Source organism: Sesamum indicum, linkage group LG7 (genome assembly GCF_026168435.1).
Source record: "Sesamum indicum cultivar Baizhima isolate 11 linkage group LG7, ASM2616843v1, whole genome shotgun sequence".
Taxonomy (NCBI): Eukaryota; Viridiplantae; Streptophyta; class Magnoliopsida; order Lamiales; family Pedaliaceae; genus Sesamum; species Sesamum indicum.
In genome coordinates this window covers 4131468-4150240 of record NC_142663.1, presented here as the reverse complement: position 1 = coordinate 4150240, position 18773 = coordinate 4131468, and the positions used below count along the sequence as shown (strand labels likewise).

Sequence of the window (18773 nt, the reverse complement as noted above, 5' to 3'; positions counted from 1 at the left end):
ACCATGCAACAGTTGGACTGCGCATTAGATGGTGCTTATGAAATCAGCAGTCAAGGGTTGGGTCTGAAATGTTCTAAGTCGAGGACCTCGAGAATGGGCATCGAGTGTCCTATGGAGACTTGCATTAATAGTCGCATTCACTTGATGAGTGCCGTGTTTCATTGCTGCCAGACGTGGGACGTCTATGAGATCTTAATGAGTCAATTGGCTAGGTGTCGAATTGACTGAACTAACTCGTGGGGATCGTCATATGGAAGCTTTGAAGGTTTGGTCGGTATGACTCAAATTTTCAGCTCCGATAGTACGGGAGTAATCTTGAAACTTGAAGAATCACGGCAGTCACATGCATACGATGACTCTATTTTGGGCCTGTACGAGAGTAATTATGTCATAGATACGATCATCATAAGCTTTATCCAGTGTAGTCGGAGTATGTAGTGAGGACGGTGAGTTCCAAGAAGAGAATCCATCTCCTGTCAGTATATGATAGAAGTATCTCCTATGCACTTGGAATTTAGTACATGTATTAGTTATTTGGAATGATTTTTGTGTATTTATTCATTAATTATTCCAAATAACTAATACACCTATATATACCTTGAATGATTACATTAAAATATGTTTAAGTTCATTTAACTATCCATAAGGTAATAAACAAGTGTTCCTACCATCCAATATTTCTAACAACTTTTGCCCTCCCTACTATCACCAATTTTTTACTTAGTAATAATCTAAGTAACTTATCAAGCCTGGAAGTAATTCTGCTTGATTATCTCAACATCGGGCTGCTCGGCCCAGTACTCCCTTTAACCTTGTTGGATCCAATTGAAAACCTTCATAGGCTGCTGGGCTCCTCCTGATTCAAATTTGGGTTAGCCCCTCTTGAGGCCCGTAACATTTGCGTGGCTTTGTAGTTTGTAAGACCTTCATAAGGTTTGCATTAAGGATTTCTACCCAACGGATCGACCTATGTCCTACGTGTCCGCAGATTATTGGTTGTTTACATAGTAGAATTGTTTTGTTCCCGCGTAAAATCGCCTGCACCGCTCTAATAAATACATATATTTCCCTTCATACGGCCAAAGCTTTTCCTCTATATCAAATCCCATTTCATTGATTCATTCTGCTAAATCCGAAACCGAAAAAATGCCCTACTCGGACCCCAAGTACAGGCGGAGCCAGAGGGCGACCCCACTTCTCCCCAAGGACCGTGGCGGTGCTGGCGGAGAGTTCGACGGTGCATCGTTCACCGGTGCGGTGTTCAACCTCTCCACCACCATAGTCGGTGCGGGGATCATGGCCCTCCCTGCCACGCTCAAGCAACTCGGCGCGATTCCAGGCCTGATCACGATCTTGTTGGCCGGAATGCTGACGGAGAAATCGATAGAGATAATCCTCCGGTTCAGCAAGGCCGCCAAGACCGGTTCATATTCCGGTTTAGCGGCGGACGCCTTTTCCGGAGCCGGCCGGAATATTCTGCAGATGTGTATCGTGATGAATAATGTCGGCATGCTTGTAGTTTACATGATTATTATTGGTATAGCTCTTTAATCCTGTTTTATTAATAATTTAGTTAAATCTCGTTTGAAATATCAGAATTCTTTTCTTTTCTTTTTTTTTTCTGATCTCGGCTATCAGTAATTTTTAATCATATGTATATGTGATTATGATTTGAGGGAAACCAATTCAGTTTTGCAGCATTTAGGCTATGACATGGATTCCATCTGCGATTTGAGTAGTCCCGTTTCTGGTGGGATGAAGATAGGTTTTTTTCTTCGTAAATAAGCAACAATTATCTTTATCTTTTTGGTGGTTTTGACATTGGGTGGCTGGAAAGCAAGGCCACGCGTGACAACTCAGCCGATAGTTGTGTTTTGATTACTAAAATTAGAGCCTCTCATAATTCAGTACTATAATTTGGGCAAGTGGATAATGTGTGGCCTCCCTGGCTCTAATTCTTTAATTCACCATTATTTGGATTGTCGGCATTTGATTTATTGGTTGATCGTACCATGTTGGTTTTGTCTATTTGATTTTTCCAGGTGATGTGCTATCGGAGACATGGTCACAGGGGGTGCACCACACTGGTGTGATGGAAGAATGGTTTGGTCTTCACTGGTGGACTACACGTTCTTCCATACTGCTACTCACGACCATCTTCATTTTTGCACCGCTAATTTCGTTCAAGCGTGTCGGTGAGCAAATGCATCTCTTATTCAACCAACTCCACCTCTCTTGAGATTTTCTATATATAATCAAGATTGTTCTTGAAATAAATCATCTCCGATGAAGACAAGATTTTTCGTGTTTTTGGATTGCTGTGGGAAATTTTCTCTACCAAGTGCCCCTCAAAGTATACCAAGAGATAGGCAATGACAATATAACCAAAGATTATGATTTGCTTAGTCTAACAGGTTTAGTCTTTTAAGTTTATACTGTTTAGTAACGTGAAGTATCCAGAATTTATAAGGCAATTGTGAACCCAGGGGGACAGATTCTCATAGGGAGATCAACCAAATTCAATCTACAAGAAACTGTTATCCTTTGTTCGTTTCAAATTCAATCCACAAGAAATAGTTCCATTATCTCTGTATCTACGTGTGCGCGGGCACCTGTGGAGGATTGAACCTTATGCTAAAAGTTACAGAAGGTGACTGCCTTTGTCTTTTCAAAATGATGTTTAATGAAATCCCATTACTCGAGTGAGAAAGGTTAAAGAAATGACTGCTTTATAAGATGTAGAAAACTTGCTAACTTGCCATTATATTTTTGTCACTTTTCTCAGAGAGCGAAGTTAGCATTTTTTAGAATGGAAAATGATGTTTAATGAGATTCCATTACTCTAGTGAGAGAGGTGAAAGGAATGACTGCTTTATAAGATGTAGAAAACTTGCTAACTTGCCATTATATTTGTCACTTTTCTCTGAGCAGCATTTTATTCTTCTGATATGCAGCACTATTTATTTTAGGATTGAGCGGATGGATCCACTTGTTTGCTTGCATGTGCAATTTTGGACAATTTACTTTCCTAAGCATCCAGATATTCATTCTCTTTATTGATTGGCATTAGAATTTATTTTGGGCAGTCCAAATCAAGATATACCGGCAAGCCATTTTTTAGAGAATATACTTTAGTCTTGCTTATTTGATTGAACGGGACTGCTTTATGCGGTAATTATAACTAGGATGAACTCTATTAAACATATGTTATGCTATTCTCTTCTCATCCTTGGTATTAAATCCACAGCTCTTTCTGTTGATGCTTTCATAATGTCTCTCCTTTCATGCTTTTTTAGTTAAAATAGTCAGCTTTTCTATTTTTTGTACATCTGAAAGGTAAGAGGATGCTATAGGTAATCTTTTTAATGTTTGAGGTGCCAGATTCTTTGCGGTACACTTCAGCACTGTCAGTCATATTGGCTGTTGTGTTCGTGGTGATCATAGCTGGAATAGCAATTGCCAAGTTGATAAGTGGAAGCATCGGAATGCCTAAGTTGCTGCCTGACCTTGACAGTCAAGCGTCTTTCTGGAAACTTTTCACAACTGTTCCTATACTGGTCACTGCCTATATTTGTCACCATAATAGTAAGTTTGCTTGAAACTCCTAAATCGTACTTCTCTAGTTACTTGTTTGGTTAACAGCAAAAAAGCCTTAAATGCCGATATATGGTTGAAGCCGAAACTCTGTTGCTTCATATATTGGACTCACCTGTCTTGTATACAATTGTTCATTTTGTCTAACAATGTTTGATGAAAGAGTTGATACTCTAAGGGATGCATTTCTCTATTCTTTTATCTGAAATTGGCTAGAATGTTCAATTAGTTGTAATATTGCACAGTTCAGGATAATTTTCATATTCGGGAAGATGTTATAACATTATATATGGAAATATTGGAATGTTGTTAAGAATGTACTCTACTTTTATCATAACATTCTTGTAATGACTTCTTGTATAATAAAAACAAAAATAAAAGAAAACAATGTACAACTATTATCATCTTCAACCTACATGAATCTGTACATATTTCATTGATGATTGGAAGGGCCAAGTAGTGGTTGCCAATATCAAAGTACTCTTGAGTTATGTCTAAATTGTTATATTTATGCAATTTCTTATTTCTTCTCCGACTTGATTTTTCATTTTTGTTTAACTTGCCTCATAGTTCACCCCATAGAGAATGAGTTGAAAGACCCCTCGCAAATGAAATCCATAGTCCGGACCTCAATCACTTTGTGTACTTCTGTATATGTGGCAACTAGCTTCTTTGGATTTCTCCTCTTTGGTAATCAAACAATGGATGATGTTCTGGCCAATTTCGATGGAGAACTTGGCATCCCATTTAGCTCATTGCTTAATGACATTGTGAGAGTAAGCTATGCCATCCATTTGATGCTTGTATTTCCAATCGTGTTCTACTCCCTTCGCCTTAATGTTGACGGTATCTTTTTCCCATATGCAATACCTATTGCCTATGATGATCGGAGATTTTATGCACTAACAACAGCTCTCATGGGTTTCATCTTCTTGGGAGCAAATTTTGTGCCTAGTATATGGGATGCTTTCCAATTTACTGGTGCAACAGCTACTGTATCTGTCGGCTTCATTTTCCCAGCTGCAATTGCCCTCAGGTGTGTGGAGCTTGAATTCGTACACAGTTTAAGTGCGAAGAAAGTGCATAATGGTTGTTTGCATGATTCAAATAACTCTAATGTTGTAAAAGGTGTAGCCATATTTTGGCTGTTGAGCTTCCTGGATATGAAGTCATGCCAGAGTAAAATGGACAACGCCTTCTGAATGTCTAAAGAAATCCACCCCATCAAATGAATGTTACAAGATTTGAAAGTCAGAAACATAGGACTGCTCCTCCAAGTTGCATTGGAAGTGATGGAGCATTTCCTTCTAGTTTCAGTTTTTTCTGTTCAAATGATGAAAAGCCCACGGCCAACATAAATTGATTTAGTTGAATTCATGCCCAACAATTTTAGTTTCAATTTAGTCATTATTGTCTTAGGCAAGGACGAATTTAGCAAAAGTAGGATGACTGCATGTCGTTCCAGATCATTCACATTTTATATCATAGCAGTTACACAAAATGCACATTATTCTCTCGTAATTTTTGAATGAGCATGAAAGGCTCCAAAGTCAACTCCAAGTTGTATCAATGATTTGTGGACTGCAATTATATTGATCTCCAATGTATTTTACTATGCAGGGATACACGTGGAGTTGCAACAAAAAATGACAGAGTAGTCTCATGGATTATGATATTTTTGGCTGTGTCTTCAAGCACTGTGGCAATCTGCAGTGACATTTACGGCCTTGTTAGCGGCAGTGAAGGAGCTGAAGCATAGTAAACACTCAATGTGGCACTCTGGTCATACAGCTCAACTATCTCACAAGCACCGACGAGATTTCCCTCCAACTCAAACATCATACATTTTGAGCTAACTGTCCCATCAGCTGGTGGTGAGTGTGAATGCCTAACAATTTTTCTATTTCGTAAGTATATCAAATGCAAGAGGGAGTTGCACCACAATTCAATGAAATGAGTAGATCGGTAAGTTTTTCCTCATTCAAAGGACTGAAATCCCAGAATTTTTTGTATCAACAAATCGACAATTTTGGGAATTTCACTAATTTCTGATTTTTGCCTCTCCTGCAAAGCTGTCTGGTTTTATGTAAAGATTCCGAAAGTCGGAACCTAATTATACAAGATGGAACAGGTAGCTATATAGCTGTGATGTAGCATTCTTTCTGTAAAATGTTGTCAACTTGACAAGTTTGTTTTCTGAAAGATTACGAGTTAACAGTCAATAGTTTATCCAAATTGCTCTGGCGATTCAAGTTCAAGTTATTCTCTGCCAACTGGTAAAAGTAAAAATGTGCAGTGATGCATCCTTCATTGTGGGAGAACCCTGCTGATTACAAAAATCCATGCACTGATATGTGTTGTTCATTTGTAGAAATTGAAGAACTCTAATTTCTCAGAAAATAGAATACTTGCATATGTATGTCATTGTTTTTTAAGTCCTCTGAGCCGAGCCCCTGTCATTTGACTCTTAATTGAGGTTTGCCATTGAACAATCTACACGGGTTTCAGTTGTTTTTACCTCGAATGATGAACTAATCCCTAACTTAGGGGAAAGTGATTGGTTTTTCGAGCTCCAAATTGAGCTTTTACTTGCTCAACGGTTTCAAGCTTTACTAGATGTATGAATTTGCATATATATACATATATATGTTGGCTTCCTAATCACTCCAAATAATGCAGTTCTAAGATGAGTTTCTGTTCAGTTGGTAAAACGGGGTTCTCCCTGAATTACTTGTTTGTTTGTTTGTTTTTTTTTTCATTTTGAACTTTTGTTTAAAAATTTAGTATAAGTTTTCTTGTAAAAAATAAGAATATGTTTGGATTAGACGATGATATTGTGTTTTATTTCATTAGTGTAAAATCAATATATATATATATATATATATATATATATATTTCATATTTGAAGAAACTGGGTCCTATTTTATTTTTAATTGTTAGCGCTGTTAAATTAAATAAATTTTTTCTTTAAATAAAATTGATTGTTATAATTTTTTATTGATTAGAAAGCATGACGTACTATGCACGTGTACAGATATATTTTTAGTGACAAATTTATCTATCATTTATAGTTAATCATAAAAATATTTAGTTCATGAAACATTAGTATTGTATAACTATATTTTTCAAATAAATTGATAATAATTGTTTTAATTGATAAGAAAACTATTTACTTCTATTATTATTTGTAATTCACTTTCTAAATTTAATTGGTACAATGAAATAAAAGATATTCGCCAAAATTAAAATTTTGTATTTTGTGTTCATTAATGATTATTTTTTATTATCTTATATGAAATTCATTAATAAGCTTTTTATTCTAGCATTAGTTAGATCCTTTTAGGGAGCCGATTCCCTCGCATCTGCATCGGCAGACGCCTAACCAAGAGATCCCTTTCTCTCACCAAGATCGATCGAGAACAAAACAAAGTCAGGGGAGATAATTCTTACAAGGGGTACTTAAAAGAAATTTGAATTATAAAGAAGGGTATTCGAAAAAGTACCCCCTATACACGGCTTTTACGAAATATGCTCAAATATGAGGGTAGATCTAGGCTTATTTGGTTTGGTTCGGATTGAATTAAGATGGGCCTTTCGTAGAGTCTATCTCAGGTTGAATAGATGCCTTACTCAGAGTGTGAGATGAGAGGCAAAGGGAAACCAAAGAAGTACAGCTAAACTATGCCCACGGTGGAGACATACTGATTAATAAGCTTTTTATTCTAGCATTAGTTAAGAACAACAATCAGAGCTTCTCCCTTAATCAATGCTCTTCCTCCAAGACCACTTATTTCGCATCATAAGTCAATTTATGATTCAATTCTTCCTACCTCTTAAGGGTTTTACCTTAGTGCTGCGGGCGGTAAGGTAGCCTACTTGCTAAAGAGACTATCGCACTATCAAAGGCATTATCAAAGATAGATGATTGAATCATACCTTCATTTTGGTTGCGAGCTACTCCTCAAAAGCTGGACAAAAATGGGTGATCTGGGCCTAAGAGCTTCTCTAACTAGCTTTACATGTCCCTACTTTTTTTTAAAGAAGGGGCAAACTTGATTTCGACATCCCTTTCCGCTGGTGAAACCCGGACTAAAGCACTTACTGCCAAAGGACTCTTCTAGTCTAGCCCCACTGTGATATCTCGTGGCATTAATATGAAAATAAAAATAATAATATTAAAAAATTCCATAGTAAAAACAAAAATAATAAGTCAAAGCTTCTTAATTTTCCCTTCATCCTAACATGTAATTATTATTTAGCTTAAAAAATTTACCATACAAATGGTAGGATTTAGGTCTACTTTTGGGTCAAGTTTTGAAAAATTTTGGGACAGTCGAAATTTTAGCAGGGTTACGTGTTTTTATTAAAACAAGTTTATTTCTTTTCATCCTAACATGTAATGCTTATTTAGCTTAGAAATTTACCATACAAATGCTAGGTTTGAGGCCTACTTTTTGAGTCAAATTTTGTGGAATTATAAAACATCCAAATTTAGCAGTTTTATACGTGTTTATTAAAGTAAGTTTATTTCTCTTTCATCCTATCATGTAGTTCTTATTTAGTTTAGAGAATTTGTCATATAAATGTTTGGGTTTAGACCTTGGATTGTTCTTACAAGAAATCTCATTGATAATAAACAATTAACAGTATAGACCAGCAAGGGTACAATCTAAAATATACCCCAGTAAAGATGCAGATATTTTCTCACAATAAGAATGAACACTCAAGAGATTCTCACTATTTTATATTTAATCATAAGTTACACTTATTACTATTATCAAAATGATATGTCCATTATATTATGAAAAATATTTACAATCTAAAAATAATTATTTAATATTAATATTAAAATAAAATTAATTAGTCGAAAGCAAAGTGATTTAAATTTTTCACAAACACTTTAAATTTAATAAAAAATTAAGGATATTTATTCTATATTGTATTATTCTTTTTTGAAGTTTGGATTAATATTTACGCGTTGCTCATATGCTATTTATTTTAAATTTTACTGTGTCCTAGTAAATTATTTTTTATAAATATTTAAGATCTTTCCTGGCAAATTAAGCATATTACAATATTTGCCTATTTTATCTTTTAGTGAGATATATTATTAATATTTTTCTATGTAGTTTAGAGGAATTAGAAATACCATATATTTTTCTTTTTTGTTAAAATTAAATATTATCGTTGATCCCCTAAGTTTTCATTTAAGACCACTTTAGCACATCAAGTTTATTTTTTGACTTTAGCATTGTTAAATTTTAGTTTTGTCTCAAATTGATTGCTCTGACCATATTATAATTGATGATAATGATCAGTTTAGTCTTGTTTTTCTTTTTCATCACTTTAGTTTCTAAGTTTGTAAGTTGTCAACTTGAAATTAGCGTCATTTTAAACAAGGGAAGTTAGATTTGTAGAATGATGATTTGTCACATCTAAGAACTCAAATTTGTATATATGTACAACAAAAAAAGTTCAATTAAATTGGGTTCAATCAAATACAATAGATCATACAATTAAGTGTGGTATATTTGACATGTAATTGATCACTATTTCTAAGTTGTATACCAATCACATGACAAATGTATTATATTATCATATAATTATTTCATGTTTGACCAAATTCGATTCAAGTTAGAATTTTTCTATGCACTACACTCCTCGTGATATATTGTGATGGGGATAATTCATTGGAATGTATCTTCCAAGGGCAAAATAGTCACTTCATATTATGCTCTTCTTTCATTGACGGATATATTTTAGTAAGGGGAAATGAAAGATTTGGTCCTGTAAGTATGGGTAGTTGGCACATTTAGCCCTTTATCCTTCGGACCGATAAATTTAGTCCTATAACTTTTGAGGAGCGATATATTTAGTCCTGAAACCAAATTTAGGATAAATTTACCCCTATATTACTTTAGAATGAGCTTTTTAGTCCAACTTCATTCCTATTTGAATTCTGATTCCCATGCTCGCGTAAAATGGTATCAAAGTCTAGGTTTATTGAAAAAATATTTGTTTATATTGCATTTAGATATTTTATCCACTAGCGGAGGAGACTCTTTAAAAATATGGAACTGAATGAAAGTTTGAGTTGTAATGATAACAGGGAATATTTCCAAACTCTGGAAATACAAACAAGGGAGTTTGTTTTGAAAATTCTTAAAAAATGTGAAAGCAGTCCGTATAGGATCGATACGACTCTTTTCACGCTAGAAGAATAACAAGAATGGATGAGGAATTTCCCTGTACGATAGATACTATCATAAAATGCAGTGAGGTGCTTACACTCCACTGAAATACTTGTAGAATACTAGCAAAGAGAAATGAAACGGGTAAATTTCGTGACCAATACAGTTCTAAAAATTATGATTAAAGGAACTGATTGGAAAGAACTTGAGCCGGATACCTAAAAAATCTCTCAATATCTAAGAGAGATGCAAAAGACTGTTTAAGAGTATGGTCATAGGTTAATCCATATACCTATGAAAACAAAAATTTTGAGCTAAATGGTGGTGAAGATCCTTAAGATCCTTCTATATCTACACAAGGATCTTACAGATCTGAAGATACAACTTATAGACCTAAAGAGAAATCAAAGAAAAAATACTGAGACATCCAAATCTAGACAAGAGTAAATTAGGGATGCCCTTGGACCAGCTTTCCACGAACGTCGGTGTTGCATAGGAGATATCTCTATCACGTTTTAATATGGGACAGATCCTCTTCTTGGAACTCACCATCCTTGCTACATGCTTTGACTGTACTGAATAAGGCTTATGATGACCATGTCTGGGACACAATCACCTCTCGCAAAAATTCAAGATACAATCATCGTGTGCATGTGACTGTCGTGATTCCTCAAGTCCAAGGACTACTCCTGTACTATCGGAGCAGGGGATTTGAGTCATACCGACCAAGTTTCGAAAGCTTCCATATGACGATCCCTGCAAGTCAGTTCAGTTGATTCAACACCTAGCCATTCGACCTACTAAGATTGCACAGACGTCCAACGTCTGTAGCCGATGAAATACGACACTCATCAAATGAATGCGACTCTTAATGCAAGTCTCTATAGGATACTTGATGCCCATTCTCGAGGTCCTCAACTTGGAATATTTCAGGCCCAACCCTAGACAGTTGGTTTCATGACCGCCATTCAGTGCGTAGTCAAACTATTTCACGGTTGTCAAAGTGGTCTATGGGCTTTATTGTGATATTTGAAAGAAATGTAAACATAAATGTAATGTGCACAACAAATGAAATGCCAACAACGAATACTCATTTTATTCACTAACAATATTACATAAAATCGAGTTCTGTCAGAATAGATTACATGTATGCCAATCCAATTGACTTTCAGGTAACCTATACTAACAATCTCCACTTGACCTAAAGCCACTCAACCATCGACCTCAATCCCATCTTATCTAGATGTCGAGCCTGGGCAATTTGCGACATTGGCTTAGTAAGTGGATTTGCTATGTTTTCTGCTGAGCTGACTCGGTCTAAACTGATGTCACCTCTGCTCACTATCTCTCTAAGCAGATGGTAGCGTCTAAAAATATATTTGGAACGATGATGAGATCTCGGTTCCTTTGCTCGTGCTATCACCGCGTTGTTATTGCAGAAGATAACTACGGGCTCAACAATGCTAGGTACCACACCTAACTCTTGGATGTAGTTTTTCATCCAAATCTCTTCCTTAGCTGCTTCCGAAGCCGCTACGTATTCAACTTCCGTGGTGGAATCCACTAAGGTATCCTGCTTCGAACTTTTTCAAGCAACCACACTACCATTCAGCTTGAATACAAAATTCGATTGGGATTTGCATCATGATCGTTCGAATGGAAGCTACCGTCGCGATAGCCTTCTAGTATCAATTCTCCACCGCCGTAAATCAAGAACATATCTTTAGTTGGTTTCAGGTACTTAAGTATGGTCTTGACTACTCTCCAGTGTGCCTCCCCGGCGCACACATAATATCTGCTCATCACGCTCAAAACGTACGCGACATCGGGCCTAGTGCATTAGACAACATACTGAATACTTCCAACGGCTGAAGCATAGGGGATGTCCGACATCCTTTTAAGTTCCTCATCAATCTTGGGAGACTACTCTTGGATATCTTAATCCCATGCCTCATGGGAATGAATCTTTGTTTTGAGTTCTCCATCTTGGATCTCTTCAAGACTTTCTCAATATACGAAGATTGGGTCAACTTTAACATCCTTCTAGATCTTGATGCCAAAGGTGTAAGAGGCCTCACCCATATCCTTTATGGAAAACTGTATGGACAATCATGCTTTCATGTCACCCAACATCTTGACATCAGTCCCAATGAGCAAGATGTCGCCTACATAAAGCACAAAGTACGCAACCGCGCTCCTATTAATCATTTACATAACCCCGTATGACTTCATCAAAACGTATGTTCTAGCTTTGGGAAGCTTGTTTGAGGCTATAGATGGACCTTTAGAGACCACAGACTTTCTGTTCTTCTCCAACAGAAGTGAAGCCCTCCGACTGATCCATGAAGATCCCTTCCTCAATGAAATCGTTGAGAAAAGTCATTTTCACGTCCATCTGCCATATTTCATAGTCATACGATGCTGCTATGACAAGTAGAATTTGAATGGATTCGGTCAGGCTACGAGCGAATAGGTTTTCTCAAAATCGACCCCTGGTCGTTAAGTGTATTCTTTTGTCACGAGCCTAGCTTTGAAAGCAGTAACCTTCCCGTCAGCTATAAGCTTATGTTTGTATTTGCACCCAACAGACTTAACACCTTTATGTGGGTCTACGAGGGTCCAAACTTGAGTTATATCAAACTGTATGATTTTAAATCACACGGCCCGATTAAGAAAAACATCGATTTGAATGTTTACTATTACGTTCCAGGAACGATATCTCGAAATTCATATACCCAATAAGGCTTCAACTTGGCCAAATTGATTATTTCATAAGTGTGATCATCTATTTGTTAAAATGGGTGACCAAAAGCCCATTAGATTAGCAGTTCTGAGAACCATTCAAGCAATCTATATTTAAACAATGTTGTTCTGATGAATGTGGTAAGAATTCATCGTCCGCACACGTATGTGTTGTGCTTATTAAATTATGTCAAGCACTGCTTGGACATCACAACAGATGCCCATAGACCACTTTAACAACCATGTAATAGTTGGACTGTGCATTGGATGGCAGTCATGAAACCAACTGTTTAGGGTTGGATCTGAAATGCTCCAAGTCGAGGACCTCGAGACCGGGGATCGAGAGTCCTATTGAGACTTGCATTAAGAGTCACATTCGTTTGATTAGTGCCATGCTTCATCGTCAACAGACGTGGGACGTCTATGCGATCTTAATGGATCGATTGCCTAGGTGTCCGATCGACTGAACTGACTGGCAGGGATCATCATATCGAAGCCTTGGAGGCTTGGTCGGTATGACTTGAAGTCACCGCTCTGATAGTACAGGATCCTCAGACATGAGGAATCACGGAGTCACGTGCATGCGATGGTTGTATCTTAGATTTGTGCGAAAGGTAATCGTGTCTCAGACATGGTCATCATAAGCCTTGTCTAGTGTACTCAAAGTATTTAACGATGATGGTGAGTTCCAAGAAGAGGATCCTTCCCCTATCAAAACGTGACAGAGGTATCTCCTACGCACTTGGAGATGTGTCTACGCTCTATAAAGGTGTGGCCATAATCATTGGTCGAAAACGAAGAAGAGGTTCCTATGTTGAGCAATTTGACGTAATGCGATTTTAAGTATTAAGCATAGATGCCTAGTCTAGAATGGGAACCGATACCCAATTCTGTGCCCTAAACTAAAGTCGGGAGACGGTAGATGGAAATACCATACCCGTATGGATTCGGGAGCCTAGTCTCTGGTGCCATGAATAGTTGCTAGACGTCCACCCATGGTGATGGGCTTTCTTGATCAAGGGTTGATTCAGAATTATTAATTAAAGTGAATTTAATTAATAATAGTGTTGGACACTATCTAAGTGTAGCTGAAAGGTGAGCCTAAAGAGTCACACACAAATCACCGAGAAGGGATGGGAAATTAATTGAGAATTATTTTTGTATGAGATGGACCTATTAGATGGATAAGCCCAAGGATAAATTGATTGGATTAATTTATAGTGGGCTTGCTCTTATTATTTAATAAGTTGGATTTCGTATTTAATAAAGGATTATTGGGCTCCTATATTTAATTGGATTAAATATATGATGGACTTAATTAAGTGGGCTTTAATTAAATTAGATTTAATTATTGCTCCTTGTATTTTAATTACTTAAAATTTGGCCAAGCCCATTAATTAAGTTGGTGGAAATTGTTAGAAAAGGAAATTATTGACTAACAAATTCACTTTTCGAAAGTGCCATGTTAGTCATCCTTTATTTGGAATAAAGGATTTTGTTACTTTATGGATGGTTAAATGAACCTAAACATATTTTAATGCATCCATTCAAGGTATATATATGTGTATTAGTTATTTGGATTAACTAATGAATGAATATATAAAAAAATAATTTCCTACACACTCTCCATTACACGGCCAACACCTCTCTATATTAAACCCTTGCGTAAATGGATCTAATGAAGGTGGTTCTAAGTAAATCAAAGAAAGAGGTAATTCTTGATTTACGTTCTAGTAACTCTTATATTTCATTCAACCATTAGCCTCGTTAATATTATTATCGTTATTTATTATTATTAACTACATCGAACGCCCGAGAACACCAAGGGTACACCCCTTAGAATTATTGTTTTTTTGTGTTTCCGTTTTCATTTATGCATTTTGTTATCTCTGCTTCCGCTTGCACGCTCCCGGGCCGATCTACTCGCACGTCACAGTGCCTTTCAAATGATAGCAGGCAGCGCGACCAGGCGCACACACGTGAGGCCGACGATTGGGCCATTTTTCACCATCTTTTCGAAAATTTGAATTTTTCAATTTCTGCACATTTTCTGAAAGATATTAATTATTGCTGATTTAATTTTGAAAAAAAATGGATTTTTTCTAGAATTAAATTGCTTTAATTAATTTGGCTTATTTGCGTGCATTGAATGCACGAGGTTTAATTAATTTATTTGGCTTATTTGCTTGCATTGGATGTACGAGGCTTAATTAATTAATTTAGTTTATTTGTGTGCATTGGATGCACGAGACTTAATTAATTAATTTTGCTTATTTACGTACATTGGATGGACGAGTCTTAATTAATTAATTTAGTTTATTTGCGTGCATTGGATGCACGAGGCTTGATCATCCATTTGAGTTGCAAATTTTAAGCTTATTGTTTTCTGCATATAATTATTTATGGTGATATTGGATATTGCGATATTTTTGTGATGTTCATATCTTGTCTAGCATGATTAGTTGTTATTATATACTAGAATGAATGTGAATGGATGACCACAGAGTCCTAAACCGCATATATGTCTTTTAGTTTTTGTTGGGTGGGCCCGTGTGCCCTTGTGATTTTATGGTTCTTCCTCCTCCTTGTTTTTAGCCTTGGAATAACAAGGCTTGCTATCTCTCTCCTAATGTACTCCCCCCGACTTCTGATCGGGATTTCTTATTCAATTGTAATGAGTGTAGTGTAGGACATTTTTTGTGAGGTTTTTATTTTAAGCAAGCCCATGGAGAAAAAGATTCATGGAGAAGAAAGCCCAGGGAGTATGAGGCACACGGAGAAGGCAGCCATGGAGATATCACATAGTCCATTTATATGTTGATGGGTAAATTAGTTTTGTAATAGCATAGGGCCACCCTAGACTAACCATAGACTCACTACGAGCTTAGTGGTAGCATAGGCTGGGCTCTTGATCATCCAACAGAGGCATGCTAGGTTTCATTGCATGCAATGCATCTATTTAATGCTTTATTATTTGATATTCATGCATGCAATGCATCTATTTAATGCTTTAATATTTGATATTCATGCATGCAATGTTCATATGTGATAAGGTTTGGGTCAAACAACTCATAATTAACTCTTACTTGGTTGGACCAAGTTAAAGTGCTAGGGGCCCAACATGGACTTGGATCAAAATGGTTTCCATCTACAATAATATGGTGAGGAAGCTGCCACTACCTAAGTGTGGTCTTACAAGTCATGGCACATTTGGACTAAAGGCAAGCTGCACCATTATTGTGAACAAAGGAATACGCTCAATGTTTTCCTATCTCACGAGTCATGGGGGGGCGACAGTTGAGGTGTGATTTGATCGATGGGTTGAGCCCAACACTAAAAAAATATTAAGCCCATAAATGGGCTTGGATCGAAAAGGCATTTCAATCTGTCCAAACCTTCCATCCATAGCAATATCATGAGGAAGCTACTGCTATCCAAATGTGGTCTCACAAGTCGTGACATATTCGGCATAGTAGGCAAGTTGTATTATTGTTATGAACAAAGGAATATGCTCATTGTTTCCCTGTCTCACGAGTCGTGCTAGGCGACAATTGAGGTATGATTTGGTTGATGGGTTGAGCTTAACATCGAGTAGCATGATTCACTTGGAGACCTCGGGATTATGTGAATAGGTGAGGCAAAATACTTTGAAAATATCATGGGATGAGAATGATATTAGATACCTCCCACGAGGCTTTTGCCTTGTGAATTGTGAAAGCGGGGCATAACAAATTTACTTGTGGATCCCAAGTCCACTAAAAAAGGATTTTATGAAACTCCACTTGAGAGTGGTGGGATTTCGTAGAAATAGTGGGAGAAGTTAATTACTAAAGACCTAGCCTTACCTCAACTCAATATTGCTATAATCTACTTGTTGTTTCTGCTTTACGTTTAGAATGTATGTCTAGGATACCGTTTTTTAATTTTTTTTATTTTGAGATTCATTTAAATGGAACACAATTATTTAAAATTGACTATGAAAATCGGAGGATTGTCCTTGATTTTCAATCCTAGGCTTATCTCATGGAAAAACCACTTCCATCGGACTTGCGAAAGGAAGCCCTTGCTTAAGGAACATTTGACGTTCGGGATTAAGGCATAAGGACAATTGCAAGCTCAGTAGCGTGATGCCTGCTTCTGTCACTCATGAGCAATATGACAGGCTGGACGTTCTTGGTTCAATAAATGCTTTACATAAAATCAACTTTATGCGGCGTCGAACCGGCATATTGGATATGCCACGACGGAAGTATTTTTGAAGCCAAGATGATTGAGGATCGTATGTACATAAACATGGGGTTGAGATGCTATCCCTTGTGGTATCGGCAACCTCAATATTGATCTCGAAAGGAGATGTACATTGACGTGATCCTTCAGGTCCCTTTCATCCCTCCTTCAACCTATTTGTCATAAACTCTAAATGGGCTTGAGAAGACCATCTCATGAGTTGATAAAATGGTTGGACCAATACGAGGCAATGATTGAAAAATCTGCGCCGTCGGTATTGGTTTGAAGGCTTCAACCTCAAAAGCGAAAGGTAAGGGATTCGGATGCCGAATGAGAAAGAAGGATGAAGCAAAGTCAGCCGCTGCAAGCACGTTGAGTGCTCCTGTCGCCTTGACGGGTGAGGGTAAAAGAAAAAATAGAATAATGATTCGGCAGTCAAAATTTGCTTGTGATGTTTGCATGAAATTTCAAAAGGGCATTAGAAGAGGGGGTGTCGTGAACTCTCCTTCAACCAACTATGGCTTTTGTTGAGCAAACATGATTACTGTTCTTATTCTCAAGTGTTGGACACTTACTCTCCAAAAGCATTTCTACAAATGATTCGTAGAAATGAAAATGAATAGAACGCTAAGTTAAGTAGTCTTAAAGCTAAGGAATGGCTAGACCATTACTGGAAAGGCAATAAAACTAAGTAAACTTAGATGTTAGTATTCATATAGTATATGATTATGTAACCCAGCATGATCAAGTTGTTAGTCAATTGTTGGACAAATTGGACTACAAGCTTGATCAATAAAAAATTCTTATGAGTCTACTGAGTTATTAAATTGTCGTACTGCATAATTGGATTATGCAGGCTCAAAACAAATGATGGATGGTCAAGAACATAACTTACAGAGAATAACATGCATGAGCTATGCATATCCCTTTAGTTAGGATGAGTTGGTTGGTGGATTCAAAGAGTCTTGTAATAGATAATTTGAATTTACTAACTTTTGAATCCTTTCTGAGAAGAAAGAAAGACATGAAAGCACTTTATGGGACAAATAATGTATGTCAAAAAGGGATCTATTGGATTGGATCCAAAATAGACATCTATCTGTAAGTTACTAAATACGCAAAATGAGGGTTCACAAGTCTAAGGACTTCTGGGAAGTTTGAAGAAATTAGACTTGAGGTGGAGAACCAAACTGGTTATGGAGATAAACCCTTCGATGTAATCGAGGAGGTGCGTATTTAATGAGAGTTCTTGAAGCATCCAAAATGAGAATGGAATTCTCATTTAGTGAAATTCCTCAGGAAGAGACGATGTTGAACTGTCTCTGGTAAGAAAGATATCGAACTTTGAATGGACATGCTTCGATCGGTGCTTCACTGACTTAGTTGGACCGTTTGGATGTGGACTATCGAAAAATCATCCAGTTGTAAAATGTGGCGCTTTCTTAAGTCACAATCCAGATAACATATTTGATATGAATTGGCAAACCTGTGTCCTACAAAAGACTTGAGTATGAGGAATGGTCCTGCATACGTCAAAGGATTAGTAGGTGAAAAATTAGGCTCGGAGTCTAGTTTATACAGGTTAGTTATGGAACAATGCAAATAACCTGTGACTTAAAAAAGTTTTGAGTATGAGGAATGCTCCTGCATACATCAAAGGACTAGTGGGAGGAAAGTTAGAGTTGGAGTCTGATTTATACAGGTTCATTATGGAATAATGTGAACATCACTTGTAATCGAAACTTTAACTGACCATGTCTTAGTTCTCCAAAGGATGATTAGAAAGCTCCGGTTACCCGAGTTGTACGAGTTTCTAATATCAAACAAGGAGAAGCGATATAGGACATCGATACGGATAAATGATTTGGAGACATAAAATCCGCTATAGCGTTCAAACTGGGTTTGAACATCCTACATACTTGTTTTGACAAGATCATAAGGTACATAACTTGGTCAAGAACAAAGTAGAAGGTCAGTGGGAGCTCAATTGTGTTTCAAGTATTTTAGATATTAAACGTC

The 18773-nt window shown here is 36.8% G+C and overlaps 1 protein-coding gene and 1 pseudogene across 2 annotated transcripts; one reads left to right on the top strand and one right to left on the bottom strand.

The window, feature by feature from the left end:
- The first annotated feature begins 1060 nt into the window (after nt 1–1060).
- Nucleotides 1061–5816, top strand: LOC105162215 (amino acid transporter AVT6A-like). 2 transcript variants are annotated; one of them, XM_088882950.1, is made up of 6 exons: nt 1061–1537; nt 2043–2195; nt 3382–3585; nt 4165–4370; nt 4507–4630; nt 5215–5816. In XM_088882950.1, the coding sequence occupies exons 1-6, from the start codon at nt 1147–1149 to the stop codon at nt 5250–5252; spliced, it is 1116 nt and encodes a 371-aa protein (XP_088739076.1). In that variant the 5' UTR covers nt 1061–1146; the 3' UTR covers nt 5253–5816. The 2 variants fall into 2 exon arrangements, with proteins under 2 accessions (XP_088739076.1, XP_088739077.1); XM_088882951.1 differs by having other exon boundaries at nt 1066–1537; nt 4165–4630.
- A 5170-nt stretch (nt 5817–10986) lies between these two features.
- On the bottom strand, nt 10987–11678 carry LOC148787480 (secreted RxLR effector protein 161 pseudogene; annotated as a pseudogene).
- Nucleotides 11679–18773: the final 7095 nt, after the last annotated feature.